At 42.0% G+C, this 15018-nt stretch overlaps 1 protein-coding gene across 9 annotated transcripts in view; it reads right to left on the bottom strand.

Moving 5' to 3' along the window:
- Positions 1–15018, bottom strand: part of SLC9A8 (solute carrier family 9 member A8) — a 70626-nt gene that overhangs the window by 36287 nt on the left and 19321 nt on the right. For 7 of the 9 annotated variants that reach the window (XR_014073916.1, XM_081560259.1, XM_081560261.1 and 4 more), the window contains 3 exons: positions 11317–11375; positions 6364–6447; positions 1027–1128 (listed from right to left, as the gene is read on the bottom strand). Coding sequence is in view for 8 of the 9 variants with exons in the window: in XM_081560259.1 (XP_081416385.1) it covers positions 1027–1128; positions 6364–6447; positions 11317–11375 (245 nt within the window). In the remaining variant the exon portion in view is untranslated. The remainder of the gene's footprint in view (positions 1–1026; positions 1129–6363; positions 6448–11316; positions 11376–15018) is intronic. The other 2 variants (XM_081560257.1, XM_081560258.1) reach the window with 1 other exon arrangement.

Genomic DNA, 15018 nt, shown 5'->3' with positions numbered 1-15018 from the left:
AAAATGTCCATTAGTGTTTTATTACAGACTAATAAGGACATTAATCTTCAGTCCCCAAACCACTTGAAAAATACAGAAAACTCCTAAGTTTTAGTTTAGGCATCCATCTGATCATCATATATCAAAAGTATGACAGAGAATGCTACATTCGTCAAGCCAAATTAACTAGTTTTCTTCTCTAAAGTTTATTCCCCTTTGATGCTGGAAGCTGAGCAATGAAGAAGGTTGCATGGCAGACAGATTTATTCTGGTGCCATCGAGGCAGTGGTAAAGCTGAAAATCAGACAGAGCCATCAAAAGAAGCAAACACATCTGACACACATAAAAGAAGTCTGCCAGTCACCCCAAGGCCTGAACCTCAAACTGCATTTGCAGAACTGGGGCCGACAAACTTTCTACAACTGACCGTACTGGAAAAGAACTGGGACATGCAACAGACGTGCATAAGGCAAAGCCACAGATACTACCTTCCTAGGTAGGTCTGAATTAATTCAAATTAATTTGAACTCAAAGTACAAAGCACTCAACTGATGACACTGGGAACTGCTTTAGGAATGGTGGAGAATCCAGGGAAAATAATTCTACAGTACAGCTTGGAATGGAGTGAACACATTCACAACCATTGTTGATTTTTAAAATGCAAATTTTTATTAAAGAAACAGAAATTTAACCTTGCTTCAGTCTGATAACATAATCAATACTGTTATAATTTGAAGATCTTGATGGTATATATTCTGCTTTATTTTTAGGTATTCCAACTTAAGACAATAGTGGTTTGCAAATATGATCAAATACTTTGGGGGATTATGGAAAAGATTCACTCAATTCCAACAGCAAAGCTTCTCCAGGACGCTGAGAAACCAGCTGAGCAAGCCTTTACTGCGCCTGTTTGACTTTGGATTTCTTTGCAGCAGAGTATTTACCTTGACTGGAAACCCAGGCCCCATCAGGTGTCCCTACCCCACTGTCCTGCACAAGCTCTAAGAATGTAAGGTTTTCAAGGTTTTTCAAAGATATTTTCCTTACCTGACCCAGAAAGTAAATTCCTCCACCTACTACAAAAGCAGAAATTGCTGTACCAAAAACAGCAAATAGGGTGATGGAACCAATATTTTGAAAGAAATTACCCTGTTTGAAAGAGCAGAGATGAGAGAAATGATTAGAAAGGCTGGTCTGGTCAGTGAAGTCATCGACCCCACAACTGGCCCTCCTTACCTGCTTGAATCTCTGTAAAGGGCACCGTCACCTTCCAGGGTTGGCAAGCTGGAAACCTGGGCACCTTCCCTCACCCCCACCTGCAGTGCAGAGCCAGTCCTGTGGCATCAGCCTTCCCCACATCACTCATGTCTCTGCTTTTCTCCACTGCCCCTGCCAGCGGCCATCATCTCTCCCCTGGACTACTGCACAGCTTCGATTAATAATAAGTCTCAACCGTCCCTGGCCTTGCCCTCTGCTCTTCAAGGGCTTCCAGAATGATCTTTGCAAAAGATAAATCTGACAGTGCTGCCTTCACTCTGACCCCCGTTTCCACTCAAAACGCACATAAAACGCAACCAAAGCCTGGATGGTTCGATCCCTTCAAAGTCTCTAACTTCCCCTTTGTTCTCTGGGTTCCCAGTCACACTGGTAGCTTTTTTCTTCCTTTTTAATTTATTTATCTGGCTGCACCAGGTCTTAGCTGCCGCACATGGGATCTTTGATCTCTGTAGTGCATGCAGGATCTTTAGTTGCAGCATGTGGGATCCAGTTCTCTGACCAAGGGATGGAACCTGGACCCCTGCGCTGGGAGCTCGGGATCTGAACGCCTGGGCCACCAGGGAAGTCTCCTCACTGGTAGCTTTTTGTTCTTCAAACACATCGTCATACTCTCTGGGCTTGGACCACTCTTCCTTCCCCTCTGCTTAGTGAACTTTCATCATCCAAAGACCTCAGGACATTTTTGACTTTCCCTGAGGGAAGCCTTCTCTGATCCCTCCGCCAAGTCAGATCGCAGTCTATGTTCTTGATGTACAATGCCTCTTCTCCTGGTAGCACTTGACGTGGCTGAAATGTGACATTTACTTATGTCATTACCTGACTGCTATCTGTCTTTCCCACTAGGCTGCAGGCTGGGGGCAATGAACACATCTGCTCTTGTACGACATAGTCACTGGCATAATGCCTATCAGATGCATGATGCCTAGCGAACAGATACTGAAGGAATTAACTGTGCTTCGTGTCTGATCAAAGCCCAAAGTCTGTATAATGATATTTTTTTCAATTAATTAAGAAGAGGTACATTACTATAAAGAATGTCAAGATAATAGGTCATACTATCAGAAGCTCCTTTTTGCTGTCCACGTCTTTTAAGCAATTTTATTCCACTCTATTAGTGAAATAGAGTGAAATAAATATGACAAATACATTCCCATCTATACTCTACAGAATTTAAGAGAAAATATCTGAGTCCAAGCAGTGGTAACATCTTTCACATATCCATTAAAGTTAAGAAAAACAAGCTGTTTATTAGAATCCTGTGGACTCTACTTAGGGACAAGGCCAGGGAACCTTGATGGCCTTTGACTGTGGGCCTGAGCAAGGAATCCCATTTTTTTTAGTCAGAAGTTGTCAAGTCATAGACAAAAGGAACTGATCTTTTTTTTTGGCCGCATCATGCAGCTTGTGGGATCTTAGTTCTCTGACCAGGGTCTGAACCTGGCCATTGGCGGTGAAAGCAGGGTCCTAATCACTGGACAGATACTTTAAACCCAACTTCAAAAGACTGTCCTCAGCTCAACACCGAGAGCCCACTAAAGCCTATCTCCTTCAGGAAATATCTTTGCCTCATTTTTTTGCAGTTTTGATTTGGCTGCCCGTGGCCTGACATTCAATTACTTTGGTATATCAATCTTTAGCACACAAAGAACTTTAAAATAACATAAGGCAAACACAACGATTGGGTTCTTTCCTAAACAAAAGACTTTCATCTATGAGTTTTTCTTTGCAAAAAGATGTTTTGTTTTTTTTAAGAACAGATTACACTAAGTCTTGGTCTGTTTGTGTGTGTTTAGTTGCTAAGTCATGTCCAGCTCTGTGACCCCATGGACTGCAGCACCCCAGGCTACCCTGTCCTTCACTATCTTCCAGAGTCTGCTCAAATTCATGTCCATTGAGTCGATGATGCCATCCAACCATTTCATCCTCTGTCACCCCCTTCTCCTCGTCTTCAATCTTTCCCAGCATCAGGGTCTTTTCCTGGTGCTTCCCTGGTGGCTCAGGTGGTAAAGAATCCACCTGCAAGGCAGGAGACCCAGGTTCGAGCCCTGGGTCAGGAAGATCCTCTGGAGAAGGGAATGGGTACCCACTCCAGTATTCTTGCCTGGACAATTCCATGGACAGAAGAGCCTGGCAGGCTATGATCCATGGGGACAGAGGAGCCTGGTGGGTTACTGTCCATGTGGTTGCAAAAAGTCAGACATGACTGAGCAACTAACACTTTGTCTGTTTACAGGGATCTAATTCAGTTATAACTTACGTAGTTGGCTAATATTAATCTGGATATTGAAAATTTACCAAAACTCAATTTACCCCACTATAAGAACTTCCCTTTGCTACATAAGGCAAATTCATCTGCTTCTTTCTGACACAGTTAATGTTCAGTTCTTTATATGGTACTAATAATTCAAAGAACCAAATAGCTGCCTACCTAATGCATATCAACTGATGATAATCATATGGAAATTTTTAGTCCAAACCTAAATTTACAGCAGCAAATACAGCAATATTAGAATAAAACAAAGTCAACTGCCTATTCTTTAGGGACAAGTGCAGGCAGTGGACAGAAGTCTCTAAATTCACACTTTCAACTCACATTAGTCCCTTTCACATAAACTGTTACATTTTCTGCTGGAAAGTCATCTTCAAAGAAGTTTTCTCTCAAGAAACTATTTTCCTCAAATTTTGAATAAGTTTATTTCCCCGTCCTCTGAAAACATTAGAAGATAAAAACTTTACATGTGCTAATATAATAACCAGTGTCATGGTTTTAAGTCAAACAGTCTTTTTTGGGAGTTCCAGGTCAGTGGTTAGGACTCCATGCTCTCACTGCCGAGGGCTCAGGTTCAACCCCCGGCCGGGAAGCTAACATCCACACACTGGGCAGCACACCAAAAGGAACATAACATGCGCATCACTGTCTTCAGCGCTGCTGTGGAGCATTTCCATAGTCTGCTCTCAGTCCTTTCAAGATCTGTCCACAAAATTAAAGAGTAGAAGACATTGACCTTCAAATCCTTCTTGCTTGTTTTTCTGACAGTTATCTGTTGTCAGTCTTATAAGCTATAGGATTTTTTCAAACACTAAATTTTCTTTTCGTTTTTTTCTTTTGATTAATACACAGCAAAATGGTAACTAAAAAAATCTGGACCGAACATCTTAATTTTGCTTTACTATTCAGGAGGAAAACTAAAGATTTAATTTGTATGTTTTTACCAAAACTCTCATGACAAATTTAATTCTCAAGTTTATGTTATTAGTATTATTTAATTTTTATTTATTTTTAATTGGAGTATAACTGCTTTACAATGTTGTGTTGGTTTCTGCTGAACAAAGTGAATCGGCTATATGTATAAATATATCCCCTATTAAACTCTTATTAATAATCACATTGTCTAGAGGCTCCAATTCTTTTTGATTCCCTGAACTGAAGCTCGCCAGGCTCCTCTGTCCATAGGATTTCCCAGGCAAGAATATGGAACTGGGTTGCCATTTCCTTCTCTAAATAATAACTAGTCAGATTATAACAGATAATACAAGAAATGCTACCAATTATTTAATGTGGTGAGTGGTGCTTTGCTTACATTGTTTCATCTAACGTAAATCTCAAAGCAACCTAGGAGGTAGGGTTTGGGGGATCTTTTTGTTCATTATTTTTAATTTCTACTCAAAAGGGGGCATCCCCAGTGGCTCAGCAGCAAAGAACCCACCTGCAGTGCAGGAGCCACAGGAGCCACGGGTTTGATCCCCGGGTCAGGAAGATCTCCTGGAGGAGATCTCCAGGAACGGCAACCCACTCCAGTATTCCTGCCTGGAGAATCCCATGGACAGAGGAGGCTGGCGGGCTACAGACCACAGGGTCTCAGTCGGACATGACTGAAGCGACTTAGCACGCAGGCACAACTCAAAAGGAACCCACAGGGGGCAGCGCATGACTAGACCTGGGCCTCTGGGTCCAAAATGCAGGCTCTTTCCCCTCTCCAAGGACAGGCCAAACCTTGAGTCCTTCCAACACTCACATTTTTTTAAAATCACATTTACAAAATAACTGTTGTACTACTAGTATTTTAAGTTGAATCACCTTCTTATTTCAAAACTTAAATACACATATATTTAAAAAGAACTCACAGACAAAGGAAAGCCTAGGGTACACAAAGTGAAAAGCTCCTGCCCAGGCAGAAAGAGCCCCGCTGGAAGCTGGATGACAGAGACCAGAAATGTCAGAGCAAAGGAGAGAGCCAGGCGGGGCCAGATGCTGCGCTACAGGGTTGGGAGCCAAGCATGGGCAGAGCAACCGTGGGAGTCAGTGAATGGGCCAGAAGGAGCTGGAAGCCTGGAGGGAAGGCCACACTCTTGTCTGGAGAGGAGAAGCAGGGCCAGGGAGGGGCTGGGAAGGAACGGGGACCGAGGCTTAACTCAGGTGTCGGCTGAGAGTTGAGGCCCAGGGAAGGGCTAGAGAGGGGAGACTCTGAAGGATGGGTGGGCTGGGCCCAAGGAGGGAGAGAGGGAGAGAACCAGCAGGCCTGGGGCACCCGTCCTGTCCTCACAGGACACAGTCTGACTTTTTAATATGGGTCAGTCTGTGTCCAAGAGGAGTCAGCATGACATCCATGTGCCATTAAAATCACTTTGGGAGACTTTTCTGGTCATCCAGTGGTAAAGAAATTCACCTTCCAATGCAGGGGATGCGGGTCCGATCCCTGCTCGGGGAGCTGAGATCCCACATACCTCGGGGTAACTAAGCCTTTTGCTGCAACTACTGAGCGTCAACTAGAAAGAAGCCTGTGCGCAGTAACAGAAGACCTACATGCCGCAACTAAGGCCTGGCGCGGCCAAATCAGTAAACATTTAAAACAATCACTCTGGTCATCTAAGCAAGGTACCCCTCTAAGGAGAACACTAGTTTAGTAAGCTGCACTGCCTGATACCATGGAAGCAGCCCACTGATCGTGTTTGCTCCTCTTCATAAGTCAGGCGTGATGGTCCAGCTTCCACCTCATACCCCAGGCTGTTCACACAGAGCCACTGCTGCTAAATTAACACCCAAGCTTTTAAGGAAACATAGGGAGTCACCCAGACCAAAAGCACTAATGTATGCCTGAGTCTTACCTTGTGCAATGAATATCCTGACTCAAATATAATAGGTGGAAGCAAGAGGAGGAAAAACATATTTGGACGAAACATTTCTTCCTCCTGTAAACATAAAATGGGTATTTTCAGAGGCATGGGATTAAGAAATAAATCCATCAGCGAAGAGCCAAAGTCACTCTTCTCTTGGAATTTGGCCCAGTGGAAACATACAATGTTTAAATCACTACCTGATAATAAAAACCAAACCAAATCAGCGACAAAACAAACAAACAAACATACAAAGACCTCAAAAGAAAACCTACATTTAAAAATGTAGAACAAATGATTTTAAAAGGTGATCAGAAAAATAAATAGCATGATGAACTGCTTCCAAATGTACAGCAGTAGGCTCTTCATTCTACTAAGGAAAGTAAATTAATTTTAATATAGAAAACATTTCAATTCAAATAGAACATTTTCAAAAACAAGTCCACAAATTGGAATTCCTCCAGGAAAGAGGTAACAGTAAGCCCTAAAACAATCAACTTAGAGGCAGGGTAAACCCCACTCATGTTTAACATAGCTCTGCCTTTTCTCTGCCTATCAGAGACAACTATTCTATTTTCCTAAATCTGACTGTGATGAAAAGAGTTCTCACCTGATGCCCCTGCAACCTGGGACATGGCTATAAAGTGAGCCCCTCGCCATGCTTTCAGATTCAAATATTAAATACCATTATGAAATATATTTTTAGAATATGAATATCTTTGGGGGGCAACTTTAGGGGGATGAAATAAGAATTTCATCTTTTGTATTAATACAGCTCTCTTCTTACAAACCTACAGAAGGAAGGAAGGAAGGGATGAAGGAAGGAAGGGACAAAGGAAGGAAGGAAGCTCTAACTGTGGTGGACTGGAGGGAAAATACATACTGGTTCTCAAACCCAAATGATGACAGGTAATATAGTCTATTTAAAACTGAAAAATCAGGACCTTTTCAAAAGAAAATTCCTAAGCCACAATCTTGACAGCTTGATTTCTTGTCAAAATACCTATACAAAAGAATGATAAACGTATCCTTACAAATGTATGGCTATTACCATAAAGACTTAAAATAACATTTGAAAAAGGCTCAAAATAGAAGCAAATGATGACTTTTGAAACTGCCTTATTAAGTCTTAAAAGTAACTGCCTGTATAACAAGCTCATGACTCAGACTGGGGCCATGTGAAAAGAAATGGGCCGACCTCTGTGATTTGTGGGGCACCCTACTCAGGCTCTGTGTGGTAGGACCACGGCAGAGACTCCTGGAGTTTCAGAAACTAAACTTCCCCTGGGAGAAAGGAGAGCCCGCCTGCAGTGGGCTCACAGCATCCTCTATCCCCAGTTCACATCCACCTGGAACCTCAGAATATGACCTGACTGGAAAATAGGGTCTTTGCAGATGGAATTAAGGGCAGAATCCAATTGAGATCTTGCTGGATTAGGTAGGCCCTGAACCCGATGAGTGTCCTTAAAAGAGACAGAAAATGACACACAGACACAGAGATGAAGGCACGTGAAGACAGACTGAGGCAGAGAGAGGAGTTATGCTGCCACAGCCAAAGAACGCCTGGGACCACCAGAAGCTATAAGAGGTAATGAACGACTCTCCCTGAGGGCCTGGATTTGCTCCCTTGAGGGAGTGTGGCCCTGCCAACACCTTGATTCCAGACTTCTGGCCTCTAGAACTACGACTGAACAATCTCCGCTGTTTCAGGCCACTCAGCGTGTGGTAATTTGTCACAGAAGCCATCGGAAGCCCACATGCCACCTGACGGGGAACAGTGTTACGGAAAGATCCCAGGTTCCTCCCCTCAAGCGGTCTGAGGTGGTTTGAGGCGGTACTTGAGCAATGTGTGTCAAATACCACTGACCCCACAGACTGAGAAAGTCAGCCCTTTCTGGCTCTCGTTTTGAATCCCAGTGAAGTCAGACGCGTCCGTCTGGGGCTGCCGTGTCAAGCCTCCCTCCAGTGTGCTGATCCCTCTTTTTGACCAAGAGGGCAGGCTTGGCCTCAGAGGCTTCAGCAAGCAAATGTACTACTCTGTTTTTACCATATTTATTTATAAAAACAATATTGGTTTCCCACTTCAAACAGTATTGTAAAGTTTCCTTATTTAAAATAAACGTTTACCAATGTTCACAGCAGCATCATTCATGACAGTCGGAAGGTGGAAAGAACCCCAGGGCCCATCAACAGATGAATGGATACACAAAGTGTGGTACGTGCCTACCAAGGAATATTATTCAGCCATAAAAAGGAAAGAAGCGATGCTACAAGTTACAATGTGGATGAACTTTAAAAACATCACAGTAAGGAAAATAAGCTAGATACAAAAGGACAAATATTTGCATGATTCCAGTTATTTGACGTATTAGAATAGTTAAGTTCATAAACACAGAAAGTAGAATAGGGGCCACTAAAAAAGCAGAAAATGTTAAAAAAAAAAACAACAAAAAACCAAACAGAAAGTGAAATACAAGCTAGGTAGAGAGGAATGGGGAATTGTTTAATGGGTAGGGTTTCTGTCTGGGAAGATAAAAAATGTTCTGGAAATAGTGGTGATGACTAAATAACACTGTGAATGTATTTAATGCCACTAAACTATATGCTTAAAAATGGTTCAAATGCTAAATTTTATGTTCTCATTTTACCACAGTAAAAGCTTTTAAAAAACTGTTGTAAAATGCACATACATAAACAAGCAGGTTGACTTCAAGAAATATATTAAGCATACAACAACACAGGTAGAAGGCCGCCCAGCAGGACAGCTTGGAAACCGAACAACGCGGGAAGAAAACACCGGCTCCACCGCTGGTTTTCTCACCTCCCGCTGCTCCCCGCAGCACCGGGTTTCCACACAGGCCCTGCCTCCTACTTCGGCTTTCCACCAACACCAGCGCCTCTGGACGGCCTGCCCTGCTGTCTTAGCCTAAAAACCTCACCCTTCTCTGAGGTCAAGCACTGCCTGCCTGAATGACTCCTCAAGGCACTTCACTGCATTCACCACCCAAATGTGGTTCACTTGTCTATACTATTAATTAGGTTATTATTCTTTAACTTGAAAACCAACACCTGCTGAAAAATATATTTAATAATTCTGAAGCACAGAAAATTAAAAGATAACTCTTTTCCTCGTCCTGCTCAGAGCAGGCTCACCCACTCCCAGGCTCCCTGGGCTACCCCGCAGTCCCCAGGGAGCAGCTGTACTCAGCGATCCCTGCTGGGAGGAGCTCGGGCCTGGGGCTGAGAGAGTCTGCTTCTTCCAGAGATGCCAGAAGTTCACATTTTTACTGAAATTTCTAGAATTTTACATAGATTAATAATATTTAAAAGAAAACGCATGATTTTTTAACTGGTTTTATATCGATACCAATTTTGATCAACTGATTTTAAATCAAACCAAATGTGTTGGGGCCGGTACTTACACACCAGGCTCTATCCAGCGTGAGAGCAGAGAGAGGGCGCATGGTCTGTGCCCCCTGCCAGAGACTGAGCCACTGTGAGGAGGTTAAACTGGACCAGCTGCAGGAAGGCCGAGCTTTATACACAACGTGCTCCAGGGGGGCCTGCCCAGTCCCTTCCCAGGCTGAGGGGAGTTCTAGAAATATTCCGAGCTCAGTACACATACTGAGAATTCATTTAACACATACAATATGTCCTGAATACTATTATTACTTTATAAATGTAGCCTTTCTTTTTTTTATTGGAGTATAGTTGATGTATAATGTTGTGTTTGATTCTGATGTAAACTCAGTTTTACATATACATGCATATATATATATATTCTTTTCCATTCCATATTATTACAAGATACTGACTGAATATTATTTACAACAGTTTCAAATTGCATTTTACCTCAGACTATGAGGCTCATTGTACAAATTTTATACTCTACAATTCCACAAATAAATTAATCTTCACACCTAGGAGCTGTCTCAAAGTAGGGGGGGCTCAAATGTGAATTTTTACCATACAATTCTTTTAATATTTTGAAATGGACCTTCTTTCCCTTCACAAAATCAGTTTTGCTAAGCTTCCTGCTCGAGTTTCAATCAGTCCACGGACCACAGACAACGGTTACGCTCCAGTGGCCCCTGAGGGAACGGAAGGGTACGAGCAGCCACCAAGTGATGACAGCGTGGTGTGTGGGGAGAGCACAGAGCACGCAGCCCCAGAGGCCTGGACACAAGGGCCAGCCAACTGCTCTCCAGCTCTGTGACGGCGGGCATGGCCCAGCCCCTCAGGGGTCACTTTCTTCACCTGTAAAAATGGAGGTAATATGAGGTCCATCTAACTCCATGGTTGTCATGAGGATGACAGAAGCTAGTGTATAAAGCACTCTCTGAGGACTACAGTGCTGGATAGGTCTTATTAGCTGTAGCTGTTAGAACAGAATTAGGAGAAATAAACATTGTTTAACATTTAATGCTAGTTAGAGGACTGTACACAGCAAGGGCTTCACTGGTGGCTCAGACAGTAAAGAATCTGCCTGCCATGAAGGAGACCTGGGTTCGACCCCTGGGTTGGGAAGATCCTCTGGAGAAGGGAATGGTCACCCATTTCAGTATTCTTGCCTGGAGAATTCCATGGACAGAGGAGCCTTGCGGGCTACAGTCCATGGGGTCACAAAGAGTCAGACATGACTGAACTACTAGCATACAGCAAGTTGATCTAAGATTGTAAAAATGCACACAAGTAACAAAACACGGCATTGAATGCTCCTATCTTAACTTGAAACTCTGAGATTTATGCTTTTTCAGAAAACTCAGATGTAAAGATATCAACCCTAATCTACCACCAGAATGTTAAAAAATCAATGGGACAATATAAACTTCACTGACAGTCAAGTAATGACAAGAAGGCCATCATAACCATCACTGTCACTAAAACTAAGAACCAATCAAAATTGTACTTATGTTAAAAAAAAGAACAGTTGAGTAAACCTACCTTCCAATTTGCCAGTTTTTTAAACTCTATAATTTTTATAACTGCTCCCATGAGAATACCTAGAAGAGAAAATGTACAGATTAACAAAAAATTTAAGATATAAGAAAGATTACTTGAGTTTATTACTCTAAAGAAATTGATTACTATTACATCTCTGAGTGGCTTTTATGAATTTCTGCAAGTTTTGTGTCTGAAAGCATAAGAATGGAAATTAGTGTGGAGTTTTATGAATCATATGAGTTTCCCACCTGCATCTCAGGCAAACTTCCTATAACGAAGTCCACAAAAATCTGGGGGTGGGGAGGAGGGGGCAGAGAGGGGAAAAAAAGTCTTTACAAAACAAGACCAAAGGGTAGTTTGCCTGGCATGGAAGACTTAACACTGCTCATTTTTGCTTTATCCACTTTTTCGGTATAAAATGGCAGAAAGCTAAATTTGCCCTGTTAATGCTGTCTTACCATTTTCACAAAGGAATTAAAGATCACATTCTCAGGCTCAGATGGCAGCGCCACGTAGAGTATTTAGTTAGAGATAAAGTCCTGATGCTGAAAATAACCTAAAGGAAAGGTTCTGTGAAATTCCTGGAACAAAACATACCATCTAAGTTCAGGCATGTTTCCACAAAGCTGACAGGCTCATTACTCTCTCATAAAGAACCTACCAAAAATAATTCTCGAAGAAGCATCGCAGGTACAATTTATGATTGCTCTGTTCCTCACTAGATAAATGATTCTTAACCCCATGGGCACATCAGAATCAGCAGGGGAAATTTTTATAAAATAAAGACATCTGAGCAGAACTCGGGACCTGCAAAACCATCATCTCTGGTACAGGGGATACAAAGCAAGGCTGAAGGCCACCGTCACTGACACTTAAAGACTTCCCTCGTGGTCCAGTGGTTAGGACTCTGTGCTTCCACTGCAGGGGGTGCAAGGTGGATCCCTGGGCAGGGAACTAAGATCCCACATGCCTTGTGGCCAAAAAATAAATAAAAAAGACTTTTCTTCTCCCTAGAGGAAGAAGCTTTTCTCCATCAACAACAGAAAGCTGAAGAAACATACCTTATGGGGGGGGGGTGAGGAGAAAATACAAGAACATATAATTTTATTAGAAGAAGCTGCACAAATGCTAACTGTCATGGGGAAGGAGGGGTTTAATGTGAAGAGAGGAAATAAGTTCATTTAACTTTATCAGTAAGTAAGCAAGGAAGTGTTAGTCGCTCAGTCGTGCCTGACTCTTTGCGACCCCATGGACTGCAGCCCATGAAGCTCCTCTGTCCATGAGATTTTCCAGGCAAGGATACTGGAGTGGGTTGCCATTTCCTTCTCCTTAACTTTATAAATCTCTGTACTATTTGTATATTATCATATATTAATAAAACAATAAAACTTTTGATCAAATGGAGTAAGATAAAATCTGATAGATCTGACCTGTAAAGGGAATAGATCAATGATATTTTCAGAATAGTAATCATACATTCCTATGGGCTTCCCTGGTGGCTCAGACGGGAAAGAATCTGCCTGCAATGCAGGAGTCTTGGGTTCGATCCCGGGGTCAGGAAGATCCCCTGGAGGAGGGAATGGCAACCCACTCCAGTATTCTTGCCTGGAGAATACTGGACAGAGGAGCCTGGCGGGCTACAGTCCATGGGGTCGCAAAGAGTGGGACACAGCTGAGCAACTAACACTTCCACTTCCAATCAGGTATTCACTTGCCACGTGGTATGAAAGCACTTATTCTAACCTTTCTCAAACTTCCCCAGTTTGCTTCCTTTTTCTTATCTTTTTAAATTGTGTATATATTTTAAGGAGTTTTCATACAAATTTTTTTATTAACCAAATAGTTTATGAATCCTTTGTAAAATGTTATAAACAAGAAAAAAGTCTCTTGATGAAACCCCACCCCCTCTAGCTCTCTGTCTCCTGTTCCAAGGTCACCAACCGTCTTGATAAGTCTGGGGAATATTCCAGCAGACCCTTCCTCCACCCTCTTACATATTTATATTAACCACACAGTTCTAGAGTGTGTGTATATGTACATACAGGGCACACCTATGAGTATATAAAATGTACTGTATCTTTCTATTATTTGCTGTTTTGCTAAGTGTTAAGATCAGGGGTTAGGACACACAGATCTGCCTCCTTCCTTTTTAACAGCTCTACAGCGTAGCATAAAGATGCCAGAGACTGAACAGACATTTCTCCAAAGAAGGGATACAAATGGCCAATAAGCACAAGGAAAGACGCTTCACATCGTTAGTCATTAGGGAGATGCAAATGAAAACCACAAGGAGACATCAGTTCATACCGATTAGGATGGCTATCATTTTTTAAAAAATGGAAAAATAACAACTGTTGGCAAGGATATAGAGAAATTGGAATACTTAATATTGATATATTGATGGTAGGCATGTAGAAATGGCACAATTGCTATAGAAAAGTTTGGCAATTCCTTATATAGTGACAGTTACCATATGACCCAGCAATTGCACCCAAGAGAACAAAAAACTTGGATGTTCATAACAGCATTATTAGCCAAAAGGGGGAAACAACCCAAATGTCCACCAAGTGATGAGTGGATACACAAGATGTGGTATATCCACACAATGGAATGTTATCTGGCAATACAGAGGAATAAATTACTGATATATGCTGCAATGTGGATGAATCTTGAAAACATCCTAAGTAAAAGAAGCCAGACACAAAAGACATCTTTTATGATCCATTTATATGAAATATTCAGAACAGGCAAATCTATAGAGACAGGAATCATTTTCCTGGTCAGTATTAGGGATGATCGCTAAAGGGTATGGGATTTCTTTTGGGGATGAAGGAATGCTCTAAAATTGCTGTAATGGTTGCACAACTCTGTGGATATATCACGCTAAAACCCTGAAATTTTACAGGGTTTAAAGGTTACATTTAAATATAGGTTACTTTTAAGATGAGTAACTTGTATGTTATGTGAATGATATAGCATAAAATGGTTACCCCATCCCCACCCCCCAAAAGCCAGATTCTAATAACTATAATTCCCACGGTTCCAATTCATACGAAATGTCTAGAACAGACAAATCTAGAGATAGGAGGTAGGTTAGTGGTTGCCAGGGGACAAGGGAAGGGGAAAATGAGGAGTGACTGCTAATATGTAGAGAGCATTTTTTTTTAAATAAATGTATTTATTTTTGGCTGTGTTGGGTCTTTGTTGCTGTGTGGGCTTTCTCTCTAGTCGCGGTATGCAGGCCTCTCATTGCAGCGGCTCCTCTTACAGCCGTTGTGTCTCCTGAGCTCCAGAGCACAGGCTCCATAGTTGTGGAGCACGGGCTTAGCTGCTCTGGGGTATATGGGATCTTTTCAGATCAGGGATCGAACCCGTGTCTCCTGCGCTGGCAGGCAGATTCTTCACCACTGAGCCACCAGGGAAGCCTCAGACAGTATCTTTTTGAGGGGATAAAAATGTTCTGGAGTTAAGGAAGATAGTAGTGAGGTTGTACAACCCTGTGGGTATACTTAAAAGCACTGAACTGTACACTTTAAAATTCATGGTATGTAAATTCTACTTTAAATTTTTTAATTTTATGGAAGTAGAGCTGATATACAATGTTATGTTATTTTCAGGTGTATAGCATGTGATTCAGTTATACACATATATATTGTTTTTCAGATTCTTTTCCCTTACAGGTTATTACAAAATACTGAGTAT

This window comes from Giraffa tippelskirchi, chromosome 13, assembly GCF_054371585.1.
Source record: "Giraffa tippelskirchi isolate mGirTip1 chromosome 13, T2T-mGirTip1v1.2.pri, whole genome shotgun sequence".
Lineage (NCBI taxonomy): Eukaryota > Metazoa > Chordata > Mammalia > Artiodactyla > Giraffidae > Giraffa > Giraffa tippelskirchi.
Note: the sequence above shows the minus strand (reverse complement) of the source record. Positions and strands in the feature narration are given on the sequence as shown.